This window comes from Mustela nigripes, chromosome 12, assembly GCF_022355385.1.
Source record: "Mustela nigripes isolate SB6536 chromosome 12, MUSNIG.SB6536, whole genome shotgun sequence".
In the NCBI taxonomy this organism is placed as follows: Eukaryota; Metazoa; Chordata; class Mammalia; order Carnivora; family Mustelidae; genus Mustela; species Mustela nigripes.
The window spans coordinates 65,717,616-65,730,173 of record NC_081568.1 but is presented as its reverse complement, the minus strand read 5'-3'; the positions used below and the strand labels follow the sequence as shown (position 1 = coordinate 65,730,173).

The 12,558-nt window shown below is 43.7% G+C and overlaps 1 protein-coding gene across 1 annotated transcript in view; it reads right to left on the bottom strand.

The window, feature by feature from the left end:
- Positions 1-12,558, bottom strand: part of MEGF10 (multiple EGF like domains 10) — a 164,936-nt gene that overhangs the window by 29,162 nt on the left and 123,216 nt on the right. The window contains exons 11-13 of the mRNA XM_059417484.1: positions 11,418-11,538; positions 10,520-10,683; positions 8,333-8,435 (exon numbers count right to left, since the gene is read on the bottom strand). Of these exons, the coding sequence (XP_059273467.1) occupies positions 8,333-8,435; positions 10,520-10,683; positions 11,418-11,538 (388 nt within the window). The remainder of the gene's footprint in view (positions 1-8,332; positions 8,436-10,519; positions 10,684-11,417; positions 11,539-12,558) is intronic.

Genomic DNA, 12,558 nt, shown 5'->3' with positions numbered 1-12,558 from the left:
AAAGAAATGTTCGTGCATTTCATGCCTGATGCATTATGCCGGCAGCCTCAGTGTGAAACCAGCATTCACTAAGCATTTGTGATCGCATGAATGCGGTAAAAGAAATCATCTGGGGTGTCAGTACTTCTCCCTCTCAGAGATAGAACCCAAACTCCTCATCTTGCTAATTGTTCATATTTCTTCTGCCAGCACTGCAACCTTTGGGGGCATTAGTGAACGAAGGACATGATTTCAATTCAGTGTCTGGTTCCTGAGCAACAAGCTATGAAACACGTATTAGAACGAAGGGAGAGATTTGTTAATAATCATTGGGCTTGATGACTATAGAAGAGAAGAACCACAGTATAGAGTCATAAGACTTTTTCTGCTTTCCTAATCCTCTTGCTAACAAAGCGGCCACTTACTGTTGGCGTAGAGACATTATTCATTGGCGTCTCCACTGGTGCCCATGCAGGGTCGGCCCGAGAGGACGTGAGCTTCTGCAGGCTGGGGGCTGACAGTGTTTTCCCCTCGTGTTCTCAGTACCAGCCAGCACTGTGGCTGCGCACAACCCGGGAGACACTCGACAAAGGCTTGCTAAATTTTTCTATTTGGATGCATGAATTTTAAAGATGGATTTAAAAAAAAAAAAAAAAAGGATCTGCTTTCTAGGGATGACCAAGTTGAAAAAAACAACTTGAAAAGTCCTAGAAAGCATTGATGTTTGCATTTGCAGCTGCAAGACAAAAGCACCAGAAAGCATGACCTGCCTCACCCTGGACTCCCGGATAAAAGCAAACAGGACAGACTGCTAAACAGATGGGGAACTCGGGGAGCTTTGGCTGTTTCTGCAGCCTTTCTTTTCAGAACACAAGCCCCTTCCTCCACCGTCACCTCAGGGACCCCACATTCTGCTTTTGCTGAACTCCCTCCCCACAAAATCACATAGACAGACCTACAAGGGCTCGCTCCTGCATGAATGCTGTCCACCCTTCAATACCCTGGTTGATTGGGTGCATGCATGTTAATTGAAGCTCATTTGCGCCTGAATTTGGACTTATATAAGTTACTGCACAATGAAAGGTAGTTTCGACCCTTACCATAACAACTCAGGTGTTATTAAGTCACATGAGAGATCGCTTTGGGACAGATCAGTACCTATGTAGCAGTTCACTTGTTCACCTGGTCCTACTTGGAGTATTTGGGGAAATGCACAGAGGGGGCCATCCTTTGGGAGAGGGGCTGGGACCATTATAGACTTAGCTGTGCTTGCTGGGAAGAGCCAAAAAGCTGGGTTCAGGGTGCCTGCATGGCTCAGTGGGTTAAGCCTGTGCCTTCAGCTCAGGTCATGATCTCAAGGTCCTGGGATCAAGCCCCACATTGGGTTGTCTGCTCAGTGGAGACCCTGCTTCCTCCCCTCTCTCTCTGCCTGCCTCTCTGCCTACTTGTGATCTTTCTCTGTCAAATAAATAAATAAATTCTTAAAAGAAAAGAAAAGCTGGGCTCTTCTCAGAAACTTTCCTCCTTCTAACACACTCCTCCTGGCCAGACTCAGAGAATCACCCCACCCCTCCTGCTATTCTTCTGGCCCCTGCTACCCTCATCCATGGTTGCTAGAAGTTGATTTGGTATCCTAATCTCTTTTCTCTTACTTTAGCATTTAACTCCCCAACCCCGGTATCAGTGTATCCTAAGCCTTCTGCCACTGGTTACAAGGCTTCTGTCATAGAAATTCTCCCCGGGACCCCTCCACCTCTTCAACAGTGAGAGTAAAAAGGCATAGCAGAGGCCAGTCTACAGACTGGTAACTATGTCCATGCACGGGTCACCAGCGCAGCTTTTGAAATGACAAACGAGGCCACCATGTAAAGTTGTGCAGGCTGTACACTGCACAAGAGCCCCGGGCCGCAGAGCAAAGGGAAGATGAAATCCAGCTTGCCCTTGACCTGCCAAGAAGTGCAACCTGAAAGATTTCCAAATCTTCTCCAAATCTGTACAAAAGGTGCTTTATGGGCTGGCAATGGCTCCATCCCCTTCCTCACTCACTCTCCAGGTTGTCATTCAGTAGGTGTGAGGTGGGGACGGGGAACACACAAGTTAAAAATACAACCAGGTGACAGTGATCTTAGCCAGGGCTGGGAACCAGGCTGGAGATGACCTATGTCCCCACACAGCTGGAATAAAATCTTGATTAGCTCTCACACCCAGTGAAGAGGTGTTCTGGCTGGCTGAAGTCAAGGCAGAAAGGAAGAAAAAACATCAGCATGTTTCTACTGTTTTGGGAAAATATTTATAAAGCATATTACCTCACTACTCTGGAAATACACATTCACACACACACACACACACAACTAACTACATTTCATTGACATCCAGGACTTTAGAATAATCATTTTGAAAAGCCAGTCTCATTTTATAGCAGTGTGCATGTGTGTGTGTGTGTGTGTGTGTGTGCCTGCGTACATGCACATGTGGGCTCATATGTACGTGGGGAGAGGTGTGGGAGAAGGCGCCCAGGACGCAGCCTATATTTTGGACGGTGTTTCAGTTTTCTGCCCATTTTTTTCAACTGCAATCTGCCTCTTTTTGATAAAATAGTCGAATGGCTAAAAATAGCTATATAGTAAGGTTTTAAATAACTATATATAATAAAAGTGCCTGTCTTTTTTTAATGGTACATTTCTTTTGGAAATAGTAACTGGGATATCAGAGGCAACTTTTGCTTTGGGTAATCTGTATGGCAGTACCTTTTGAAAACCTGTTTTAGAACCAGGTAAAATGGAACGGTCGATGATAGAAATAGAGTCTCAGTTCCTTTAGGAAAGAAAGACAGTCCAATGTCAGAAAACACGGTCAAGTCAGGAGGAGTGGTGGATGAGCCCCGCGGTGAGAAAGCAAGCTGATTTCCTTAGTGTATCAGGTTAGAAGATGATTTCCTCAGTTGAGGTATGTCATTTTCTTTTCAAAGATTTTATTTATCCATTGGAGTGAGAGAAAGCATGAAAGGGGAGAAGGTCAGAGGAAGAAGCAGACTTTCTGTGGAGCTGGGGGCCCAAGGTAGGACTCAATCCTGGGACTCCAGGATCATGACCTGAGCCAAAGGCAGTTGATTAACCAACTGAGCCACCCAGGTGCCCGAGGTGTGTCATTTTCTTTGTAAAGAGGAATAAAGCTCTCCCAACCCTTATCTCTGGCTCTAAACACAGAGGTCTGATGAGCATCCCCCACCACACTGTCCTCCATGACCTTGCATTGTTGGTGACTCTGTGCCTTCTTATTGATTTGTCAGGGGAAGAGCCCCGTTAGACTCTTGTTGTTAGACTACACCAAAACCTCACTGTTACCCCAATGTTATTACCCTGTCCAGTGATACCGCACATTTCAGCTACAGCACTCTCAGCAACAGGGAGGAGAGGAAATGGAATCATTGACTTCCCCAGACTCATGTTATTTATCCGTCCTGGCATCTGGTATCCAAATGCAAAGCCAAGGCTTTCTTTATGTGGAGAAAGATTCTTCTGAGGTACTTCCTCAAAAACAAGTTCGTTGATGAAAAATTATGAGTCTATCCAGTGTTGACAATGAAATGGCGCTCTATGTAAATAACACAGGGTCCCCTCTTCTTTCCTCTTGGGAAAATGAGCCAGTTCTTGGTCCAGTTGGTGGAGGGTTTTTGGAATGTTCATAACCTTCTTCTCCTTGATGTACGTTTGCATATACCTAGTGGTACTGTGAATGTGGGGAATGATTTCTCTTTAAAAATTTCTTGGGGTGGTCTTAGACCCTCAGAGATCAACAGCCTCCAGAAAAATGAGACAATGGGGCCATGAAGCAAAGAGACATGGGGCTGATAAGTAAAGAGCAGCTTGAAGCAGCAGAGTGTCTTCCCCTTTGGAGAAGCAGACCAGTCACAGATGGACAGAGTATTACAAGATTATGCTGTGTGACAAAGTCACTGCATTCCCGCAGGAACTCCATAGGTCTAAGGCCAGATGGGGTAATTTGTCTTACCCCACGACCCAGACTGTGGAATGCAACAAACACATTTTCTGGCTGGCTTCAGGCCAAATCATATCTCCTGCTTTTCTCATGTAGACACGAGTTTGCCTTTCACAGTCTGGCTCTAAATCATCAAAGCAGGTAGATACTTGAGCAGTGACTGGTGTGTTCAGGAACACCTCACTTCTCCTCTGTATTCATAAAACAAAAGGAGATTTGGTGGAATGTGGTCCAAAACAAATGACAGGACTTCTCTGTTAGAAAAGTTCTGAATTTGCCAGGGGGTTCAAAATGCCTTCTCTTCATTGTAATGATGGAGAACTTAGTACTGGTCATTTTATTTGAGTAGTCCAAGCATGCTAAGGAAGTCACAAAATCTGGTTTACTCTTAGTGTGATGCAGTTTTAACATTTAGCAACTGAGAGCCACATGGAAACATGGGGAGGTGGAATCTCACACTGTGAGGTCAGAGTTATCTTAACTTTTGCAGGTCAAGGAGAAACTGGAGGGCAGAAGAGTCCTTGTGTCTATGGGTAACTTCTATTGACAGGAAATAAAGTCCATTACCCCAGCCTTGGTGTTCTTACCCAGGTAGCTCTCAGACACAGGAAATCAAGCACATGACAGTTCATCTCAGTTTACTCCTGTCAGAAGCCAAAGCAGCTCTCAACAAATTCCAAAGGACTGAGAGACACTGACAAAGAGGTCCCTGATGACATTTTCTGTTCAAGAATCTGAAGACATGTATTGCCAAGTTAGCAGTAATCCCCATATTGATCTATAGACTCATTCCTCATTAAATCCACCTTGCTTCTTCACAGGAATTGATATGTTCACCCTAAAATTCATATAGAAATTCAAGGGACCCGGGATGGCCCAGACAATCTTGAAAAAGAAGACCAAATTGAAGGACTCACACTCCCCATATTTCAAAACTTTCTATAAAGCTATAGTAATCAAAACAGCATGATACTGGCATAAGGATACGTATCAGAGGAGCAGAAGTGAGAGTCCAGACATAAACGCACTCACACATGTGGTCAGTTGATTTTTTGCAAGGGTATCAAGACCAATAGAGGTGATGGGCAGGGAGGCGGATGAATGATCTCAGGACATAATGCTGGAACAAATGGTAATCAGCATGTGGAAGAATGAAGTCGGACACTTATCTCACACCATATATAAAACCAAACTCAAAATGGATCAAAGACCTAAATGTAAAATCTAAAACTATAAAATGCTTAGAAGAATGAATACACAGATATAAATCTTTGTGACCTTGGACTAGCCAATGGTTTCTTAGATTTGACACCAAAAACATTAGCAGCAAAAGAAAAAAACAGATAAACTGAACTCCATCAAAATAAAAACTTATTCTGTGGAAACAGACTCATGAAGAGGGTGAAAAAATTAATATACAGAATGGGAGAGAATATTTGCAAATCATAGATCTGATAAGGAACATACATATAAAATACATAAAGAAATACTCCAAGTCAATTATAAAAATACAGTGACCCAATTAAAAAATGAGCAAAGTGTCTGAGTAGATAGCAGAAATACAGATGGCTGGAAAAAGATATACAGATGGCTGAACTAAATACAGTAGACGTTCAACATCATCCTTTATTAGGGGAATGCAAATCAAAAACTCAATGCAATAACATTTCACACCACTTGAATGGCCAGAATAAAAAAGACAGATAATAAAAATTTGGGGTGAGGAGACAGAAACCTCACACATTACTGGTGGGAGTGGAAAACAGTACAACTGTTTGGGGGAACAGTGTAGCAATTCTTTAAAAGGTTAAACTTGGAGTTATCACACAACCCAGCAATTGCACCCCTAGTTTATATTCCAAACTTACACATCCACACAAAACTTTGTACGTGAATGTCCTTAACAGGATTTTTCAAAATAGCCATTAAGTGGAAACAACCTAAATGCTTATTAACTGATGAACGTGCAAATAAAATGTGGTCTACCTATATCATGGAATATTAGTCAGCAGTCAAAAGGAATAGAGCACTGATAAATGCTCCAGTAGGAATGAACTTTGAAAACAAGCCAAGAGAAGGAAGCCAGTAGCCAAAGACCACATATTGCATGAATCTATACAGTATCAGAACAGGCAAATCTATAGAGACAGAAAGTAAATTAATGGTTGCTTAGGTTGGGGCAGGGGAGTATGCCTAGTGGTGAGTTGGGCGTAAATGGAGAATAACTGCTAATAAGTACAACTGGAATTTATTTATGAGGTGGTGAAAGTCTTCTAAAAATGATAGTGATGATGGTTGTACAATTCTTTGACTATACTCAAAACCACCGGATTATACAAATAGGTGGATTCTATAGTATATCTTCCTCTCTCTCTCTCTGCCTCTGCCTCTCTGTCTCTTTATATATAAATGCATATTTATAAACATATTCATATATACTCTCTCTCTCCCTAGGTATGTATAGACACATATAAACATACACATATACACATGTGCACATATATGAAGAGGTTGCAGTTTATCAGCACTTATCACCACAGTCCTCTCATATAATTCTCAGAAGTCCTCATTCATGCTCAGAATTAATCTCAGCCTAACTGTCCTTTCCCTCCGCACATTTTGGAAGAAGTCTGCACACAGTCTGTACAGTCATGACAGGAGCTGGAGATGCAGTGGGAGGGCATTAGTGCAAATCCTGTCTCTCCCATTTACTGACCCTGGGGCCTTGATCGACACTCAACTTCTCTGTGCCTCAGTTTGTTCATCTGCAAAAAGGACAGAATGATATTTTCTATCTCACAGAGTTGTTGCAAGCCTGCCGTAACCCTTCAATAAACACTACTTATTTTTATTTCTCTGTTCTTATTTTCATGCTTTTTTGCTAAGAGGTAAGATCACCCTGACTCCATAATTTCCTAAATGTCCCATTTCTGGCATTGGAGGCATAAGATTCTCCTCTGAAAGACCTATCTTCTCAAAACATGAACCATCACTACAGAGGACACTTGGCTTGTTACTACCAGTTTCTCTTTTAGAAGACATGTCAAAATAAAAACAAACAAAAAAAAGCAAAAACAAACAAAAAAAGAAGGTAAGTCAAAAAACCATTTTAGAAGATAGGGAAGCACCATCAGTATGGAAATAGTTGTTTCCTACAAATCTCCCTCTTTCTTCTGAATATAGATACACATATATTTAGATATAAGTACAACAAATACAAATACACAACCAAACATACACATACACAAATGACTAAGAATGAGAATCTTAAAAGGGAGTTTGGGTTCATTTAACCACCTATAACACGCACCCAAGCTTCACAGTACTTGACTCTCAATTGGTGTATCAGCAGCCAACATTTTCTTTTACTTTCAGAAGAAATCGCTCATAAATAGACCCAGTCTACTCATCCCCAAGTTCAATAACTTTCTTGGTGCATTTCCATTTGTGATTTTTCTTTTTTTTTATTTTTAAAGATTTTATTTATTTATTTGACAGGCAGAGACCACAAGTAGGCTGAGAGGCAGCCAGAGAGAGAGAAGGAAGAAGCAGGCTCCCTGCTGAGCAGAGAGCCCGATGCGGGGCTCGATCCCAGGACCCTGGGATCATGACCTGAGCCGAAGGCAGAGGCTTTAACCCACTGAGCCACCCAGGCGCCCCATCCATTTGTAATTTTTCTAAATAAGCATTTAAAATTCCATTCATTTTGTAAGGTTTTGTTTTTATTTTTTAAAATAGGCTTGACTTCATGAAAAAAACAAAAAAGCAGGACCCCAATTTGCCTGAGCATTCAGTGCCCTCTCCTGAGTCTGTTTATCATGAGCAAAAACAGGGTTCATTTTCTAGTCTGATAAACTTCCTAGCTGGAAACGTGAAGCCCTATAAATAAGGAGAAACCTCCACCTTGTGGCTACAAAACTGATATTCGATCATACTATGAATTTTTATGACTTAAGTATTATTATAAGAAAAAGAAAGTTTTAAAACTTTCATGTCTAGCAATGAATATTTTAAGATGGCATATTAACCATATTAATATTAATACTGAATATTTTTGCCTCACCAAGATGAACTTAGTTATGTTCTTATGGTTTCTTTCCATCATACTTTCCTCAGTGCTCCAAAATGTCACAGAAACCTTGCTAGGCCCTTCAAGCCATTCACACATCCCCAGTTACTGAATTAGGTCTCATGCTGATATCTCTTGGGTAAAAATGTGACCGTTTTCACCGGAGGTTTTATCATTTCTTCTTCCCTGAAAAGGTGACCTGGGTGTGCTTCTCCAAAGCAGCAAGGAACAGCACTTGGTATAAGGTGGTACGTTTCCCATTTCAAGCAGTGGTCCCTGGCTCACCTGACCATCCGGGGAGGCAGCGGCAGTGGCCCGTCGTGGAGTGACAGCCATCTGCATGGCTACAGTCACAGCGCTCTGCACAGTTGAGCCCATACGTGCCATCCTGTGTGGAAGACAGCGACAAGGTCATGGAAACCCACAGTGAGATGATGGGGACCTCAGTCAGCCACCTCAGATCCAGGACCCTCCTCTCCCAAGCACCTCTCAGCGACAACATTATAATCCCCTCTTGCCATCACTGTCTTTCCCCAAATGCAGGCAATGGTGCTTTAAAACAATTCAGACTGTTATTGATGTCTAAGGTAACAGTTGGTCCTATGAATGGTGAAGCCAACTGATATGCACACATGCAAATATATGTAAACATGCTCATTAATTAAGAGAATCTTTTGTGTCTTATCATAAGTCACCGCTTATAACAAAATAGTCTTTTGCTCCTGAAGACTTTTATAACATGTTCCTTGTAGGGCACGCTACTCATTAAGCTCTAAAATTAAAAGAAAATCATAGCACTAATTGAAGTTCATGTCTGCAAACTTCCAATGCGATACAAAGAACCATTAGGAGAAGTGAAAATCTTCTGTTGCTTTCCCCAGTCAATACCCTCCCTTCCATGAGGAAGTGTCAAGGACGTGAGTATTCTGATTCGAGATCCCAAGGAAGACTGGAGTACTTGCTGGCACGCACTCCTCCCTGGTCTGTTCCCAGGCCTGAATGTTTTCAGGTGCCCATCCGTTTCGGTCCAGCAGAGACGACACCCTTCACACATGTAATCGTTTAGTTTGTGGGAAAGGAATGGAAAGCTCTGCACTTAGCAACACTGCCCTTTCATGCCAGGTCCTGACAAGCTGAGGGAGGACACTATAAACCTGCAGGCGGTACATAGAAACCCAGGGCAATGATGCTGAAAACCAGCATAAAACAGGTGGTGGGTATCTGAGAGCACCATCATTTCACTACAATTTACTACAACTAAAAAAACTTAAAAATAAAAAAAATTAGGCTCCACTAATGTTTGCTGGGGCTTTGCCACCATATGAGCCACTTAAACCAGCAGCAGACTTCAATGAATTTTCTAAAGCATCTTACACACACACACACACACACACAGGGCAAGACTGTGCCAGGTGCTTCGGTTTACCTACCATCAGATTGTGAGTGAAAGGTGCTCTTCAAGCCTGTCACAGAGCATTGATAATTTGTTCACTGGTGGATGAGAGGCAGCAAAGCTAACTGAACTCTTTCCCTGGGGTTTGGAGGGCACATGAGAGCCCAGGGGGGCGATCCTCTCTAGTTGGGAAGTGGGTTGTACTTGATGAAGTGGAAGCCCAGGGGAAAACTGCTCCCACCACAAGGGGCTCAGTTCTGAGGGTCACGGTGTCATCTCGCCATCTCTCCTGGGGGCGAGAATGCACATCGCTGAGCTAACGCTTAATGCCTTAGGAGGAAAGAAGTGAGATAGGAAGAAAGAGTCATGGAAAAGAGGGCAAGAAACAGGCCGCGGGCTTCAGAGGAAGAAAGGGAAATCAGCACATTACCACAGAACATGTGTCCCACTTGCAGCCTCTGTCTGCCTGCAGCGGGACAGGGTATGAGATTTACAGTGACGACTGCCTCCAGAGTAGGTCAGGGGAGTGGAGCCAGCATAGAACGAGGGAAATCTTTGGAGATTCTTGTGACTTGAGGTGCACTTGTGTTTAACAGACGGCTGTTTCTAAACCTCTCACCACCACAATAAGCATTTCTGAGACACTGGTCACCACCCCCTTTCAATCCTCTGCCACTTTCCCGCCCTGAGACGGAAGGATTTCCATGATAATGGAGATACAATATTTGGAAAGTTGACAGACTTGGAAAGGCAGACGGCTGGGTGGTTGACTGGCTGCCACGGAGACATGGGGCTATAGGAACGGCAGTGGGGGCGGGGGGGGGGGGGGGGGGGGAACCAGGCAGGGATGAAGGGAAAGAAGGGAGGGCTTCTCCCGGAGCTACCTAACCAATTTCCTTGCCTATCTCTCCTCTGATCTTATGTCCGATTTGACTTCAAAGACGTCAGTTCTTCTGAGGGTTTTGTTGGGTTCACACATGCATGCCTGACACTGGGGACATTGCAGCAGTGAGCAAACATTCTGCCCTCAGCAACCCCCCCCCCATGCCTTCCCAGCTGGGGCGCTGGCTCTGTCATACCTGGCAGGGGAGCTCACACTTCTCCCCACGCCAACCAGGTGCACACGTGCAGGTCCCATCTTGGGTGTTGCAGGCTCCCCCGTTGAGGCACTGGCAGGTCAGGTTACAGCTAAAGCCCCAAGTGCCGCTGGGACAGCTGATGGAGCAGTGCACACCGTGCCAGCCTGCAGCAACAAGAACGCCAGAGTGTGGAGGAAACAATGGTGCACATCAGGGCCCCCAGGCCCAGCACAGAGAGCAGGGGCGCTGCCGAGAGGCGCCTCCATCAGCAATGACCCAAGTACCCAGAATCCATCTGTGCTATATATATGATTGGTCAAAGATGCCAGGAGCAAGAGGCACCGCTGGGCTACTGGGATAAGACAGGGAGCAGGGGCACCTCTAAGGTGTGGTGACAAGCCATGCAGAATGCTGAGTGTTGCTCTGCTCAGGAAAGTGAAATATCTATATGGGAGGCTAAAGGAAGGCATGTGTTTGAAAGAGCAACCCTACCTTTAAAGCAAACCCAGTGGACCATGGACATGAATTTCCAGGACCCTGCCTGTTGCAGCAACTAGAGATAGATACATTTTGCTCTTTGCCTAAAATTGGCGCTTGGCTGCATTTCTTGGTGCGACTCCAGGCCAATTTCGGGACATGGCTGTATGTCTGCTTGCTCACTTTAACCCAAAGCCCACAGACTCCCAGACTTTGGGAGCTGGCAGCAACTTCGGAGATCCTACATGAGTCCCTTTCCTTGGCTCACAAATGTAGGAGAACCCACCCTGGATGAGGGGCTGGCTGATTAGACGCTGAACATTGGCACCGATGGAGCTAGAACCCTAGAGGAGGTTTCTTCCCTGTGACTTTAGAAGGTAACAGAATGAAGAGCAGAGAAAAGACTCATTCACCCACTTACCTGCCTTGCAAGTACAAGACCCATCTACAGGTGAGCAGAAAGCATCGTTCTTACAGCCACAGAGAGAGGAACAGTTTATTCCATAGGTTCCCAGTGGGCATGCGATAGAGCAGTCAATGCCCTAGACAGGCACAGAGAGGAAAAGGCATGCAATTTTACTGCATGAAATAAGGCCAACACAAACAAACAAAAATACATCTTGGCACTGCTAATTATATTCCCTGTCTAATTTTAACACTTGTATTTTATTTTATTGTTAAATGTCCCCAGCATACAAATTTTAAAGATTCAAGGGCAATGCTAGCTGGCCTGTTTAGGATTCAATATTAAATGGGACTCAAAAAAGCCTGCTGCTTTCATGAGCTTCTCCTCCTAGCAAATACAAAAAACCCTTGTCCCTGCTCAGACAAGCAGATACAGAACAATAAACTATCAATTACAGCCAATAAATAAATAAGCATAAATATAAACTATAGATTAAATTGCAATGCTTCCTAGCCTTCTTTGAATAATATGTAAAATGATTAGTGGGTGAGGCAAAGCAACAAAACACATACCACCTACAGCATGATTCAATTTATTATCTAACAATAAGCCTAAAACATAGAAGTAGATTATCAAGGATGGCTGGAGGTCATCTTCTTTAAAAACAGAAGAGACTTGGGGTGCTGGGGTGGCTCAGTCGGTTAAGCATCTGCCTTCAGCTCAGGTCATGATCCCAGAGTCCTGGGATCAACCCTGCCTTGGGATCCCTGCTCAGCGGGGAGTCTGCTTTTCTCTCTGCCCCTCCCCCCTGCTCATGCTCTCTCTCTTTCTCCCTCTCAAATAAATAGGTAAAATCTTTAAAAATAAATAAAAAGAAAAACAGAAGAGACTTAACACAGGCTAAATGAAGGGCTCCACCGAAGAATAGTGATACAGGTTAGAAAAACCTGTAAAAGATCCCCTCAACTCTAAGTCTTTATTACCTACTCACCCCCACATTTCACACTCTGGAATAATTATCAACATCTTCATTGGTTAATCCTGTCTTCTTTCAAAGGAGAGAAAATAATCAAGACTAACCCATTTTCCTTTATTTTTTTCCCCCCCATTTCCCTTTAAAACAAAAATTCCTAACCTGTAGTTCAGGAATCCCAGA